Raw genomic sequence first — 17,308 nt, forward strand, 5'->3', positions numbered from 1 at the left:
ATGGCCACAATATACTACCATTTGTAGAATATTCATTATTGTAGAAATTCTAAGTAACCCTTTTAGCCATGCGAGTGACACGGCTCTCTGGATGTCTGTATATCGATCGGTCAGCCGCACCAGACTCAACTGTCTCCACAAGTATCGGATGGATTGCCATGAAATTTTGCACACATGACCCAGTGGATCAATCATCATCAATATCTTTTTTTTTTTTTTCCACCAGCAGCAAGTCAAAGTTTCAATTTTGAGTTCATTCAGTCCTCCTGGACAGTCCAATCAGCTTCAGCTGTGGCCTACTTTGTGTTTTTGTGTACATGGTACACATTATGTTCATCAGGATGTTAACATTACCTCCATGAATAATGCGAGCATGTTGGCAGTAGCAGTTAACTCAAAGCATCAGTGTGCTTACCCAGCAAACATTTACTCGACCTGCAACCAACAGACGTCGAGTCACAAAGTGAAAACAGTCGTAGGGGGATGGTGACTTTGGAGGATTTGGGCTACACTAAATATAAATTTCAATGCTTGTTTTTGTTCTGCTACTCTGGGTAACACTAAAAATGTGTTAATTTATTAATTCCTGATTTATAATTATTCATAATTAAAGAAAATATGGACCAGTATTAGTAACTAAACCTTTAACCAAATGAATGAACTAAATTTGCTGCTCAGCATTTGAGCCACATCTTATTTTACGTTGTGGGTGGACATTTCTGAATTGCATGACACTTGATCACAGTTGTAGTTTATTCAGTTACGCTATTGTAAAGCAAATTTTCCTCTAAATCACCATTCCTCATTCGAGTTGTGACTCAAAGTATGTTGGACGTCTTGTCAGATCTATTGATGACGCAGTTTGAGGAAATGCTGGGAATGAGGTAAAGTAAAAATAGAAAATTGAGGAGGATTAAATGGGAAATAGGGAAAAAGTAGCACACATAAATAAGAAACCAAACACGAAATGACAAAAACATGTTGGCTGATCTTTGTAAAGAGACCTCACAGTCATCGATATGGCATCTTAGATCTTTCTTTCTTTAAATATATTTGGAATAAGATAATAAATAGATATCAGTATGATATCCAAAGATGAGACGTGTAAACTGCCATGAAATAAAAAAGGAACTAAATATCAGTGAATATTTATTAACTTTATATATCTGAATACACTTCTCTTTTCCAAAATCAAATCAAATGTGTGCTTTATTTATGAATGTACTCATTCTTTTTTTGGCTTTCCAACTTTGCTTCATATAATCTAACATTCATTTGCCCCCCTCATATCATTTATTTACTCACGCTGGCAGCTTGATTCTTCACAAACGTGTCTCAGTCTCGGATTCAGAGGAGTTGCTCATGAGTCATGCTTTTGATTTCATTTATTTAAAGACTGACCCTTGTTGTTGCGCTTCTACCCGAGCTGCCAACACGTGTTGTTTTGTTCAGACTCAGAGTCTTAAGACACTGAGATCGTCTCACTTCCCAACCATGGAGAGTATTTTCCCAACTTATCACGTAAGTGCCTTCTGGATAATGAGCTCTACACGCCTCCCTCCACTTCCCACATTATCCACCGTCTCCCTCCCTTCACCCCTGCAGTCACCCCTGATCAACATTTTTCACATTGTTAATCACTTATGTCAGCTTCTGGTAATTATAGACAATTAATCATGTGTGATTCAGTGTCCCTCTCTCTCCGTCAGCATTGTGCTCTACACCGTGTGAGCAGGAACGACAAAGGTGAAACTGCCTTTATTAAGTACGCAGCACCAGGGAGTGAACTCCCCAGTGATAAGCAGCATGTTGCAGTGCTTTGGCTTACACTTCCTTGAGGCGAGCGATAAAGGCCAGGTGGAGATTAAATTACATTAATTCCTTCGCCAGAAGCCCTGACCCAGAATGACTTACAAGACAAGGAGGATGGAGTGATGAGCTGTAGTGAAACTACTGCCAAAGTACTAAAAAATGAATAAACCATCACTGCCCCCAACCTATCATAATAAACAGCCTCAACGGGCTCCACTGAGTCTAACTGAAACTTAAAATGCACATACATGTATGAACAGGTGAGTTTTTAAATCTTCATTTCTTGTTTTCATCTGCCCCGTAGTATAAAACAGCATCTTGGTGGTCCTGCCTCCGTCGGCTTCACGCTAATCCAAAGAATGGGCACAAAATGTGGACGTGGGTGGAGTTGAGGTGGGCTGAATAAAGCGTGGTTGCTCAAACAAGCCACCTGTAACGGCCTTCATCTAATTTAAACGGATAAATTAAATAATAATTAGCTATAAAGACCAAAACCATTATTGTACAAGGCTGTTCATTTCTACATTTTGAAAATGGGATCTCATTTTGGAGCCAGTTCCAAGTAGCTGCTGGAGGAACTGCAGTTTTTGGTACGTCTTTTGTAGTTTCACTTCACAGTCGTGGAGGTTACCGCTTGACCTGCCCCCACCTAAAAATATTAACGGCTAAATCGACGGTTTTCAAAAAACAACACAGTGCGCACACCCTGTAGGGCAAACATGGATATGCAAACATTGTGTTATCAACATCCACAGTATCAGTCCATTACTAAGCATAGTGTAACCTTGCCTATGATACTGTTGGGTTCTAGTTCCTCTCTTCTGGTGCTGTCTGCAACAGTCAGTGCTGTAGGTAGACTGTGGAAAGTTTAGTTCTTAAGAGGCTCTTTGAGTGTACTGCAACATTCGGTGACTATGTGCTCCACACTGCACTTGGTGGTGCTTATAAGCATGATAGGTAACTACATTTCTGCGTCTTCCTCTTGTAATCTGTGATTTTTTTTTTTTTTTTTATGCATCAGGTTTAATTTTTATTAACCCCGATCTATGTGTTGTTTTGCAGGATGTGTCGATCTGATCACAGTCAGCACTCCCCACAAAAGGGTCAACGTTACAGTGGGTGAAAGTGTCCTACTCCAGTGTATGTTCGACACCATCAGCGACACTAAGGGCCTTACCATCCAGTGGGACTTCGATTCACCGTCCTCCATTGCACCACAGCAGGTAGGTGCTGCTCACACCAGAGCTTTGAGGCACAAATGTGATTCAAATGTGAAATATTGTCAACTTGTTGTGGAAGGATGCTGTATATAACATCAGGCGTGAATATTTCTTAATGCATTTTATTGAGAACAACTGTTGTCCAAGTCCAGTTGCTCACAGTGTTTGTTTGACGATTGCATGAACACATCGGCAGTTGTGTGTTTCTCTCGAGCTTACAAACGCAGGTCAAAATCACACCAAAATGTGGCCTGTTGTCTTCTTAACGTAATTATTCATAATCAAATATCGTATTAAAGATATCCAGAGTTGCTTGTATTTTAGATTACTTAACAACACACATTTCGCTCGTACATGCAGCAGTGCCGCCTAAATGTGAGGAGCCACACCTCACTGAGTCCACTTGACTCTTATTGATGAGCTCTTATGATGAGTTTTAAATGATTTTAACATGTTTAATTATCTGCCAGAGGTAATCAAGTTACTTGGTACGATCAACGTTACACCTAAATCACTCTTTTAGGCCCTGGGGACAACTTGTACTTTTTTAAATTTAATATGTACTAAGTCAAGGACACTATGTACTATTACTTTTTCATATTGTTAATAATAAGTGAGAAATCTCTCCTGTGGAAATAGTAAAATGCTTTTAAGGAAGTGTTCCTGAAGCAGACAGAACACAGTGTTTCTGATGAATTTGAGGAACTTTCAATCATCAGGGTCTCTTATTCCAACCAGCACTGTGAAATAACGGTATACATTCAATAAAAAGTGTTTGATTGTGTCAGATAGTCTAACCTGTTGCTATTTGTTTCCAGGTGTATTACTATCAGGCAGGGAATTATGTCGTTACTACCTACAAGGACAGGCTTGAGCTTCCCTCTTCTCCTGCCACAACCAGAAACGCCTCAATAATAATACGCAACATGCAACTATCGGACACGGGAGTCTATACCTGTGAGGTTCACAACATTCCTGATGTGACTGGAAAGTCCCAGGTCACTATCTTGGTGAATGTTCATGGTAAGTTTTATTGACTTTAAAGAAAGGTCCACAGGTGAGGAGGTTCAAATATTGTAAATGCAGATCATTACTTTGAAAAACCAGAGTTTATCTATCCATCGGTCACTAATTCAAGTAGTAGTAGAAGAGTGTGTGTGAGTGTACAGTTGGTCCGACCACACCCATGAGCAGTATCGGCTGAATATTTGAATTATGAGAGAAAGCAGAAGGTGCTCTATTGTTCTGCTTTCACAGTTGGACCTGGGTGGAGCCTGATAGAAACAAGTCTGAACCTTGTACCGGCGCTTTCGGCGCCATTATTCTCCTGCTTGTAAGTGTGGCTACATGTAAATGGAGAGCACAAAGCACGCCGTCAGCCTCTTTGGAGTTTGGTCTTAGATCTTATTTTTGATTCTGGAGTTTTTGATTCCATAGCAACCGTTCTGCTTCCTCATTTGTCTTTCCTCTCAATCATTTTCGTGTGAAAGCACCGCCGCATTAGTCACGTCTGAGTCAGCTACTCTTTCACTTTCACCTGAGTACTTTCAACATGAAGAGCCAGTGAATTATTGAAACCAAAGCAAGATTACTCCGATCTCAGTCGGATACTTCAATACTCTTTCCACATTATAGATCTATTATCAGTGTTATAACATTAACGCTGTGTTAAAATTGTGGCCCTGAATATTGTGATTAGGGAATTACATTCAGTTTGAATCCTCTCATTCACCGAGTTACCAGGGACAACCTTGCAGGCCTCAGTATCCTCAGTAGTTTCCATGGTTACTGCAGCAGTCTCCTCATTGTCAGTGTTGGAAAATTAGAGTAGGGCTGTGACTGCATCCTTGTACTGCATACAGAATATATGTCAGCATCTGCTGCATGCTAAGCACACGTCATGTATTTCGAATCACCGGCCCTTATGAAAATGTCTGCAGGGCAGTTTACATACTGAATGCGGTGCTGCATAAAGTGCCGTATGAATATGTAAGGCTGATTATCATGGGATCAAACATGATTTCCATCATCGCTCGCATAGAATTGTGACAACATTTTTTTAAGGAGAGCGAACAAATCTGTCATAAATGAACAAATAAGTGTGTAACATTTAGCTCATAAAATATGAAGTTAGGTCCGGTCTGAAAAGTCTGATGATTAGTAAGCATGAAATAAACACACAGGAGCAGGGAGCGACACACTCGCTGCCTCTGGATGATTAAAGGACAAACACGTGACGTCCTGTTTGACTAACAATAAGCAAAGGACTGACATCTGGGTAGCAGCTTTGTTAATAGATGCACAGATTCATACATGCTATCTTTTCTCTACTTTGATGTGACTTTAACAACCTATTTTGAATAAGCAAATGAACAACATACAGTATATTTCATTATATCATTTATCATCGGCTCATCCGGGATGTGGCACAAAGGTGTGTGTGTGTGTGTGTGTGTGTGTGCTGTCTAAAAGGACAGTATACTCTCTACATAAACAGAAATAAACATCAGCTGACAGCAATAACAACCATGTTGATTTTATACAATTATCCAAAATGTTCACAAAAACGAGAGACATAGAAAAAGGTCTGAAGATTAAATTAAAACGTGTGTTTGTTTCTATCAGAGCTTCCTTATTAATTCTCTTATGAGCCCCACAGGCTGTGAGGAGACCCAACCTGGTAACCAATGGAAACATAAAGTGGTTAAAACAGTTCATTAGGAGTTCATAATGCCATGTAAAATAATATCACTGACATCGCAGAATGAGTACTTTTATATATATACTTTAAGAACATTTTCTTTTATTTAAATTTTACTTGTAATGGAGTATTTTTAAATTGAAGTACTTTGACTTTAGTAGAGAGTACTTTTTCCATCACAGTTTTACAATTACAGTGGTTAGATGAAGCTGCCAGTGATTGATTGAACAATGGTAAATGTGTACTACATATTATATTCCAAAGAAGTCTCAACACATATATTATAACGGGTCAAAAACAGCACAGTACATATCATGATGATAAGAAGTAGTAGTTTCTTAAAATTTGACTACAGTATAGTGTTTAATATTTAAATTTTAAAACACAAATTCTGTTACCAAATCTGATCAATTTACTCAGCAGCTGTTGCTGAAATGATATGAAAAATATCAATGATATAAATTATAAATGTTTTTCTTCATGAAGTCTCTTTATTAAATCAAGTAGATTTAATGGAGTCAACATTAAACCATCTGATACACTCATACATCCTCCTTGTTGTCTGTCAGAGAGGCCCTCTACTCCTTACTGCTCCACCCATGGTAATGTGGAAACGGGTCACCTGGTCACTCTGACCTGCCACAGTGAAGAGGGGATCCCGCCACCAATGTACACCTGGACCAGACTGGATCAGGCGAAGACGAGGAGAACTATGCTGGGAATGAGTGAGTACCGTGTTCGTTTGTGATATACTTATTAACATGTAAACATTCATACTTTTCTAAACTTGTGCACTTGTTTCCTCAGTGACCAAATCTGGGAAACTGGAATTTAGAAACATATCTCAGTTTGAGTTCGGGGAGTACCAGTGCAACGCCACAAATTCAGTGGGATTTGCAATTTGTACTATCGAGCTGAGTGCTGGTAAGTTTATTGTTTTTCTTTTTTGTGATTATGGCAACAAAAGAAATACCTAAAAGGGACTAATTCATGGTTTCATTCATTCATATAGATAGTGGAGATGGAGTCGTTGCTGGCGCAGTGATCGGCGCGTTGCTCGGCTGTGTCTTGATCATCCTGGTCGTGTGGTTCATCGCTCACGCTTTGAAGAAACACAAATACAAGGCGGTCAAAGCGGCCGAGGCCAACGAGATGAAGTGAGATTTTAGAAGAGTTTACAAATGACGTGATGAAATTCAACAGCATCAAGTGTGTGTGTAATATCAACTCTCTCTCTCGTCCACTAGGAGGAGCCCTCACCAGGCTCAGGAAGCCTCGGATGGCGTTCCTATGGCAACCAGAGGCAGCAGCCTCCACGCTGAGGGGGATGAGCCGCAAGCCTGAAAAAAGACCTGTTGAAAACAATTGGAGCGACGTCACTATTAAGAATAACAGGATGTTCGGTTTTGAACGTACGTCATTCTCAAATCAATGTGATGAAGCTCGTGTGCTTCAGGTCTTAAGTTCTGTGTTTTTTCTGAATCAAGGAAGTCACAATTCAACCATGCAACATTTGTTTTTTTTACTGAGGATTAGCTTGAATTGCTTTGGTTTGTTTTGTTTTACCAGTTCATAGTTAGTAATTAATATTAGTGTGATATTCATGTTGATGAGCCCTGCATTGGATATACAAGCTACACTGTTGCCCATCTCATGAAATGATTGTGACAGTTTATTCTTGATAGATAAAGTGTATCTTGATCAATCTCTTCCGAACACATCACGGTGAAAATTAAAGCACCATTAACCCGATGTGTATAAATAGGAATAAAAACAGGAATGTGTCTGACAAACAAAATTATTACAACTTTATGGGCAACAGTGTATATGATATTAGAACAAATATGAGGGCAAATAATCAGTGAAACATTGTGTAACAAGCTTATTCCATGTTTTTGCGTTTCACTATGAGCTTTTCTTAAATGCAACCCAAAAAAGGTTGATGAGAAACAAAATGTGATGATGTGCAGCACATTGAAACCCCGTGTTATATTAAAAATAGCACAAATACAACTTATAAAATGTTGAAACTGAGATTTTTTATTGTTTTTGGAAAATAATATGCCCATTTTAAATTTGATGCCAGCTGTAATTTTGAAGGTGGCATGTTTTCCCTTTTTCACTTGGGGTCAATTTCAGCTGCTCAACAGTTCGGGGTCTCCTTTATCAGCTCTCATGTTTTATACTGCGCCAAACATTTTCAATAGGTGACAAGTCTGGACTCCAGGTTCTTTTACTACGGAGCCATGCTGTTGTAATACATGCAGAATGCAGTTTGGTTTGGCATCGTCTTGCTGAAAAAAACAAGGCCGCTCCTGAAAAAGACATTGTTTACTTGGCAGCATATGTTGCTCCAAGTTTATATTTTTCCACATTAATAGCATCTGTGTTTGATGCCGTGCCATCTAATATTGTTTTTTGGCCTTGTCCCTCGTGTACAAAGATTCTTTCGGATTCTCTGAATCTTTTAATATTATGAATGGTAGAAAATGAAATCCTCAGATTCTTTTTTAAAATGATTGCACTATTTACCAGTGATGTCTTTCACAAAGCGGTTAACCTCTCTCATCTTTACTTCACAAAGACTCAGCCTCTCTCAGATGCTCATTTTTATCCAATCATGTTATCAACTTGTTGCCAGTTAACCTCATTAATTGTGAGATGTTTCATCATCACATTTTGTTTCTATTTACATTTTACAAAACGTGCCACCTTTTTTGGAAACGGGGTCATATATTAAGACATGAAAATTGTTTTATTTGTACTTTAGTTAATCTTTGGTGATACGAGCATCTGCAGATAAAGTATGACAGAGATCCTGATTAAATAAAATATTGTGTTTTCTGAGCCATTGAGTCGTGCAGCCCTTCAAGTGTGACTATTTAATTGACGACATCAAGTGTCATCTAGGTGGCAGCAAAGTTACACTGAAGCCTCAGTATTCATTCAGGGTAATGTCCCTGAGATTAATATGAAGATTTGTCTGAGTTTCAGTAAATTTCTTAGCTGATATCAAATCTTATTTAAGACTAAGCCTTATGGCTGCTTTAATAAATAAATAAAACTACCCTATAGAGCAGGGTATAGCACCAGCAACACTATCCTATGTCCCACATAAACTCCAGATTCCTCAGCTAGACATAGCTCCTACTTTTATACATGAAGAATAGACTTGTGCATATATAATCACAATATTTATGGTTCCAGGTGAATTACACATATTTTGTACTATAGAGTCATGTCAACATTATTTATTTCCCCATTGTATAAAAAGTATTGAACACCTCCTTCTTTGGCACAACCACATCCATAAATTTAACACAAAGCAAACTCCTCTACCCTCTGCCAATGCTAAGCTAGTGTGTGATCATTTCAATATGTTTCCTTTAACTGAGCTGCCAAACAGAGAGTGTACTTGCACCCCCTTCATTTTAATTAGCCTTACACATGTCACACCTCAGCCAAGGATAGTTTATGCAAACCCAGAGGTTGCTTTCACTGGTACACAACACAGGTCATATTGTACCGACTCAAATAGAGCTTGTTCGATTACATCCATGTGAACACAACTCATTTTTTATCATAGGAGCACTCATAGTGACTTATAATGAATTATAACTAGTTTGACTAGTTATAAACTTACATAATAATCACTTGTAGCATGTGCATGAAAATGCATTACACTCTATGTAACCAATAATAACTTACAACTCTGCAAAGACTGTTATAGCATACTACAGTTGATTGTTGAGGTCTGTGTATTAGTGAGCGTAGTTGGTAATAATGTGTTATAAGCCACATCAGTCAACCTCTGGTTTATAACTAGTCAAGAGCATCCGAAGGACACTTGAAGTATTAATTCATTATAAGTCACATTTATAATATTCTATGACTTGTTTTTATGTTGATCATAAGACATGCATTACAATTCAGTATGAATAATAATACATATTGTATTATAGTGGTTCATTTGTCCTGCTAACTGTAAGATACATGATTGAATTTGTTAATAATTAAGCATTTCAGCAAAAAACAACAACAAAAAAAACATTAATTTCTAATTACTACACCACATTTGTAGATCTAATCATGTTAAAATAAGTTTGAATTTCTACTGTGACACGTCGTATGCACTCATCTCACTGAAATGATATCACAATAATACAATAATCCTAGTGTCGTGAACTCCTGGACTTTGGATGCAGCTTTCTGTTACATAACTGTAGCACGTTACTCATCAAAGCTGAACTTAGGTACCTCTGAATTTATGTGTTCCTTTTTTTCCATGCCAGTGCCGTCGCTCATGTGGACATCACTCGTCGCCCTGCTGGTCCACCGCTTTCTCATCGGCCTCAGCTGTACTTTCATTATCGGTAACTTATTGTAATGATATTGTCTGAAGGGTAATATTATGGACAATTATATGTATTTTGTGCAATACCATCACGTGATAATTTGACTCTATAAGATCAACAAAATCAAGCCATTTGAGACGGTACACATTTAATTGTTTCAAGTGCAATTCAGGAGACATTCATACTAGTGGAGCATAGAGTAGCTGAAGTATTAGAACATAGAAAACAATCAACAAATGTCAATCACAAGGGCTGGAGCCTGGATTTGAACTCAATCGAACTTAAAAATGGCCACCGATGGTCCCCATTGAACCTGACAGAGCATGAGGGGATGTGCAGAGAAGAACATCAGAAAATCTCTGAATGCAGGTCTTCTGAATGTGTCCCGTCATAGCCAAAGAAACTCAAGGCAGTAATCGCTGCCAATTGTGTTTATGTCAGTTTGTAATATCCTATTTTTTGTTCTGTTCTAAGTGGTATGGAGCGTAGTTTGATGAGTAAAAAAGTATATATACGGCTGCTACATACAGTAGGTGAACCTACTGCAGGCTAACTAATAAGGCACAGAAGTTAGGGGACCTTCCAGGATCAGGCCTGCAGACCGAAGCCACGTGCAGAGCTGAGGACGTCGTCTCTGGTCAGATAGCATCCACAGAGCTGCCTCAGGCCGGTGAAAGACTCCCTCCCATGCATGACACGCCAGTTGTCAATAAAAACCACCTGATGGAGACAAAGAGATGGTAAATCCTTAGATTACGCTGAATGACACACATCTTTCTTTAATCGTCAACTGTCCTGAAGCTGTAAATTGATTGACTGAAACATTTATAGTTGTCTTACTTTCCCAGGATTCAGTTTCACCCACAGCTCGTTCTCTGGCCGTCTGAGTTCTGTTGTCAGCATCCGATGTGCCACATACCATCGCTGAACAAGCTCATGGGGGATTGTGTTTATCACTGAACGGTCATAGTTGTTGTATCTGTGGACAAAAAGTGCAAAATGTAAAATGTTTTCTCTAACAGTGAAGCTGATTAGATGTCACTCTAAAAGACCCGTGCAGACGTACCGGATCAGGTACAGTTCTTTGTTCCATGGATAGAGGTCGAGCACAGGGCCGATGCCTGTCATGTGGTTTCGGTGGGTGTCAGACTTTTCAATGTACTCGTGCCTGATGGGCACACGGGCGAGCAGATCAAAGTTTTCAGGAGACTGCTGGCGCACTTTTTCTGCGGCGTAGAACCCATCCACAAGTAGCGTCCTTCCCCCAGTTCCCTCGTGCTTGAGGCAGTGGAAAACCTGTATTCTGCAACGACAATAGACTGCTTTGCTAGGAAAAACTATTAAATATGCATATTTTCTTGGATTTCATTTCAGATATATCAAACTTAAAACTGCTCAGAATACAGAAAACTGTTGACATCCTGCACTTACCCACATGGTTCCTGAAAGTATGAGGTGTCAGTGTGACGGTCAAGAGCCAGCTGGCTGTAGGCGCTGTCTCCTCTGGAAAAATCTGAAGTAAAACACCACATTCTTCCATATGTAGTCTCCCTTGTTAAGACACAAAACACAAGAGGATTAGGAATAAATGTACAAGGTCGGATTAGGGTTCTTGTGCATTGCTGTGAATGTTGCAGAATAAGCTGCATGAAAGGAAAGAGATGTCATTTGAGTTTCACCGTGGCATAGAAAGCAAAAAGAACTGTTTACCTGATAAGGCTGACCCTCTGGGTAACTGCCTCTGTGGCCTCAACTGTAGCCGGGACATCATCCACAAAAGCGATCCCATACAGGAGGTAGTTCTGAAGAAACTTCTTGACTTCATCGTCACTGCTCATAAACAAGTCATATTTGGCAGAAGGTACGTTTGCATTTTTGTAGATGTCTGAATTCCAAAGGATGCGAGGCTGGACGCGGCTCTGCTTCTGTCTTTCATAGCTGTTCTCAGCCAGCCAGCTCAGGCTGTACTTTGTCACATGACCGCCAGGCCCTGGGATACAAAAGAAACACATTGTTATGAAGTACAATGTTGAATATGGACAAAAATGTACTTATCTAAAAGGATGATTAGCAAGGTCAAACAGCAAGACTGGAGACTCTGTGGCAATTAGTTTTTCAGTCAATTGATTAACTAACATAAATCCCTCCCTCGTCATACTTCCCCATGGCGGCAGGCCTCTTAATAGTCCTCCAAAACAACCCAACCCAGGGTCTCCCATAAACTTATCACTAAATTATGTGGTTTATTTGCTTTATACGTACTTCAAGAACGTGATTGTGGGGGATAGTAGGTGATGAAGAGGTCAGCCAAATCTTCTATAGTAAAATATTAGACAAAACAATGTCCAAAAAAAAACAAAAAACAAAAAAACACAGTCTGTAAATGTTGCCATGCAACACTTACTTGACAGCTGGAACCACACCTTGGCCAAAGAGATTTGGCAAATATTAGCTAGTAGGCTGTGTACTGTCTGGTTTTGTCTCGGTTTAGGTGGTCTTGACTTGCAGCACTGGCTTATAACTTCCTATGGAATAATGTTGACACATATTACAGTTTAGTGTTTGTATTAGTCTAACATTTTTAAGCTCCCAAAAACATCATTTCTATTTCTACACTTTCATCCTACATGTCTAAATAAATGCACGTTTCATGAAACAGGCAAAAATAAACGAACACACAACCTGATCCAGTATATTCAAGGCACGCTGGTTATTTTGATGTTTTTGCCGTGTGCTCTGAATGTGATGGCAACAGTATACGTCACATTTAAAATAGAGCAGCAAGAGCATCTGGGGGATGGCTGTCAATGGGAAGCAGCAGGTCAATTCTGCCTTGGGCCACCTGAGGGGTCAACCTAAATACTTTGTGCGGCCATTTTCTATGAAACCAACTGCTGTGAGTGAAGTATAATGATGGCTGAGTTTAGCTAAACTGTGTTCAGTGTTCTGTGACCATTTTATTAGTTTTTTTTTCTCTCAGTTACACAATGTGCACAGACAGAATAACCTAACTACGGATTACAGTACGGCTCATAAAAGCTTATCATCTATATATACTGTAACCACGCAATGTAACATGGGGAACAAACCAGTGTTCATAGATAGGGTGTGTACATCCAGACTCAGCTGACCTTGACTATCCACAGAGGCATGTGCCCACAGCAGTGATGGGTCCCCATTTGTCAGTTTATGTAAGGCTCAGTGCCACTCTTGTGCAAACATAAAAACACTGTATCATCATCAGCATCCAAAAAAATAAATGCTGGAGCCCAGCAGCTTACAGAGAGGCGTCAGTCAGGTTTAAATCAGTAGCATGAGCCAGACAGACACCCACAAATAGAAAACACCTCCAAGCTGCCAGACTCCACCTGCACTGCTAAGGCATTGAAAACCTGCAGTGATGGTCTGTCCCCAGCCATACTTTTAAAAAAACGAATGTTCCAGCACTACAATTATCTCCTTGCTCATGTCTGACTTTACCTGAGCTGTACTGCGGGGTCACAAGCCAGGGGGAAATGTGAGGATGTGCAGCTGGCAGGGAACACCGCAGCACCTGTTTCCTTTTCCACACCTGGCTGCTGTGGGACCGTTTATTCCTCTTACTCTGCAAGACAGCAACTAAATCCCACATGGCTTTTTTTTTTTTTCTCTCCTTTGTGTGTCGGAGCAGGCTGCTTACAGGAGACAGGATAAGGGATGGCTGCAGCTAGACGTGGGGGTTGGTGCTGGTTAAGCGAGTTCTCAGGGGAACAACTCAGTGAGCGATGACTTTGAGGTCAGCAGAGTTTTGCATTTCTTTTTCATCGTGTCCAACGATAGATGTGTCCATAGAACATGGCTGAGAAAGGGTCTAATCTTTTTATATGGCCAAAGTTTGCTAAAGCTTTTAGGTGCAAATATGTTTATTATATAGAACTGAAAATATCCAGGGTCTTATTTCATGATGTGACCACACCCAGAGTTAAAAAGTCGACCTTCCCCCTTGCCTGAAGAAAGATATTCACAAGGATCATAGCATCATGTGTGACTCATCCACAGCTTGATTCTCCTTCTTATGTGTTCTGTGTACCTGAATATTCCTAGAAATATTTCACTAAGAGTAAATGATTGAACTTATGTTGTAAATGTAATCTTTCATGTTATGTTCTCAAAATGCAAACTGCTCAACATTATGGACAATGACTCATCCACTTCATGACCTCCTGGTCAGACAACAGAGCAGACTCAGTCAGATACTCTCGCTGCAAATCATTCCTGCCCACTGCCATAACACTGTATAATGACTCCCTGCAGCACAATTTACTGCACAGAGAGCTCATGTGTATATTTTTGTTTTGTATATTATTTATCTCTATCTATCTATCTATCTATCTATCTATCTATCTATCTATCTAATCAAACTCAAAACATCTATTCAAATGCATCACACCTGACTGCATCTGTAATGAGGTCCTGACATTTGTTATTACATACTGGAACATACATACATTTCATATTGTGGAAGATTATTTCATCTACTCCATCATACCTTTATGACGAGGTTTAGGGTTAGGAACATGCAGAACAGATGCAAAAACTAGCAGGGCATGTACATTTGAAGTGTGTTTGCTCAATGCTATGCGAACAGCCGAACATACAGCTGTTTGCTCTTATATACATATTTTTACATAAACGTTTTATTTGCCTTTTTACTTTCTCTACTTCTACTATAACTTTTTAAAGTTTTAGTTTTCCACATATTTCTTATTTATGAGTATTTTTCCACCTTGTGTATGTGAGCTGCTGTAGGTGAATTTCCTTGATGTAGGATCATTAAAGTCAATCTTATCTTATCTTATCTTATCTTATCTTACAGTACAGTGAAGTAGTACCTGATCACAGGTTTTCTGTGTGTCATTAAACTTGAACTTTTATTTAAGAATATGTACCACATGAGCACAAGTTAAAACCTAAAATTATTGTTTTCTTAAGCCCAATTCTTTTGCAATCCTGCAGCACACACCCTTCTTGACGCTGCACTACATTCATAACAAACTTGCAATGAATCAGACTACCACCCAGTTGCATGCAGTAAACCTTGTGTTATAACTTGATCATTACGATGCATTTATTTTGTCAGTGAAACATGACTTGACAAAACCGCACAGTACTCACATGTGAGGATCAGATGGTCATCTTGCACGCTTGTGTTGTCAGGGCGGATGGTGAGGTCTATGCCCCCGGTGTCTACGTTTCTCTGGTGAGTCTGCGAGTTGTATGAAGCTGCAGAGCGGCAGTGATCCCGCAGCCACACGTAGTTAAAATGCATCGGCTTCCCTCCGTAGTTGAGCACTGGTGATAAATTTCACATGCATTGGTTAAAAGCGACTTTCTCCTCACTCATGCATTTAAAAAAAATGTTGATGTGAACTCACCGAGGCTGTCCTCGAGTAACTGAAAAGTTGCCGGACGCGACGCGCACCCTCGGATCTGCATCTTGTGCCTCCATAACGGACCACACAGAACCTGAGCCTGCTTGAAAACAGGTCGCAGTTTGCAATTTAACATCCTGCAACAAGAATGAACCCGACAACAACTTCAGATGGTAAGTCTATCTCCAGGTAGTGTCACCGTGCAGCCACAGACGTAAAAGAGCCTTTATCACAGGTAAGTATTTAATCCCGTACAACGCCTCATTGTGACATGACAGTAGGAGCTTAATCATTAAACGCATCACAGTTTCTCCCGTGATTCATATTTATTGTAAATATTAACCACGGCCATCGTTTAACGCGAGGGACGGCGGTGACGCTTTTGCACATGCGTGGTTGCTTTTAGAGTAAAAACCCGTATGCAGATGTCACTGGACGTGCGAGGGAAGTTTGTAACCCGCAGGTATGAACGTGACTGCATGACAGACATGACTGCACACTGTTATGACATGTTGTTGAAGTATCAGTGACACTTTGTCAGGTACAAAAACTACAAACAGTATCGCAGTTAACGGGCTGACGTAAGTGCGCATTCTTTGGGAGGGGTCGCGTTAAAGTACTAATATATCCCCCCCTATATATAGTAAAATATGTAATGTTATGTTATGTGAATATGTAAAAATCTGCCTTATGTTATTTCTTATTTATTTGCATTTTATTTATGTTTGTTACAGAAAACGTAAGTATGTGGTCACCGTCAGCCCACCCCCCCTCTCAACTGGACATTTGGTTGCGCCCAGCCTCTCTCCCTCTCATTGACAATTTAGCGACTTTATTTCAGGCACAAGCGACACATTTATTAACTTATTCCGACTAATATCATGTGTTATATTGGAATTAATTTCCATAAGCACTCTTCTGTAGGTTTCTCTCAGTACGGGCGGCGTTTCCATGGTTACGCTGATGCTCTTATTCTGAAACTTTGCCTGCAAATGGTTAAATTTGAGTTCCTCTGACTCATTCCCTTCAGATATATATGGATTGTGGTATGTCTGTGGGCTAATAAAAGCTGAATGCTCAGAATAAAAATTGGAGGTGGGGGTTAAGTTGTATTCCATCTATCTGTGTCAACCCACACACACACACACATATAGGCTATATATATATATATATATATAGATATATATATATATAGATATATAAGAATCTATATATATATATATATATAATATATTATTGATATATGACATTGATGTGGCCATTACTCAGATACACCAACGCTGCCTGGGTGGGCTGTTTTGTTTTGTTGTTGTTGTTGTTACTGTCAGGTCATTTGGCCCACTGCCTCTTTAATTTGTTTTATGGTTGGAAGTCGTTTTCAATTGTATTGTAAAACAAAATAATTTAAAACAATAAAATAAAATGTCTCTGGGGGTGCAGAGACATTGAGTGCTCTCCTTGAGACACTTGTGTTTAGGAAAGCAGGCGACATCCTGATCATTACTATGGTAACCGAGGTCAGAGGATAGGGCTATCTCACTCCTATGGACATAACAGATAGCTACATGATGTAGAAGTCTCTACATACTCAGATAACAATGTCAGACTGGTAAGTGTAAACACATTTTCTTGCTTGTAGACTAATGACCAATTGGAAAATGCCTTATACTACAGATGCATAGAGTATGACCATTCAGGGAAATAGAGTAGGTGTGGCACTAGAGGACAGCTTCTTCAGAATTGAGGCAAGTATATTGATAAATCCTCCATTCTCCTTGATCAAACTTCAATAAACCTTTCAGCTTTAAG

General features: G+C 39.5%; 2 protein-coding genes across 2 annotated transcripts; one reads left to right on the plus strand and one right to left on the minus strand.

Annotated features, from left to right (window-relative positions):
• The first annotated feature begins 2,544 nt into the window (after window positions 1-2,544).
• LOC104920029 (V-set and immunoglobulin domain-containing protein 1) lies at window positions 2,545-8,490 on the plus strand. The gene is made up of 7 exons (XM_019278146.2): window positions 2,545-2,769; window positions 2,875-3,035; window positions 3,851-4,055; window positions 6,303-6,458; window positions 6,541-6,657; window positions 6,746-6,890; window positions 6,981-8,490. The coding sequence occupies exons 1-7, from the start codon at window positions 2,727-2,729 to the stop codon at window positions 7,075-7,077; spliced, it is 924 nt and encodes a 307-aa protein (XP_019133691.2). The 5' UTR covers window positions 2,545-2,726; the 3' UTR covers window positions 7,078-8,490.
• Window positions 8,491-10,219: 1,729 nt separating this feature from the next.
• On the minus strand, window positions 10,220-16,028 carry tmlhe (trimethyllysine hydroxylase, epsilon). Its single transcript, XM_027273247.1, has 7 exons — window positions 15,503-16,028; window positions 15,243-15,419; window positions 11,799-12,078; window positions 11,520-11,639; window positions 11,155-11,391; window positions 10,929-11,067; window positions 10,220-10,808 (listed from the first exon to the last, which is right to left on the minus strand). The coding sequence occupies exons 1-7, from the start codon at window positions 15,633-15,635 to the stop codon at window positions 10,677-10,679; spliced, it is 1,218 nt and encodes a 405-aa protein (XP_027129048.1). The 5' UTR covers window positions 15,636-16,028; the 3' UTR covers window positions 10,220-10,676.
• Between the last annotated feature and the right edge of the window lie 1,280 nt (window positions 16,029-17,308).

Source organism: Larimichthys crocea, chromosome XXII (assembly GCF_000972845.2).
Source record: "Larimichthys crocea isolate SSNF chromosome XXII, L_crocea_2.0, whole genome shotgun sequence".
Taxonomy (NCBI): Eukaryota; Metazoa; Chordata; class Actinopteri; family Sciaenidae; genus Larimichthys; species Larimichthys crocea.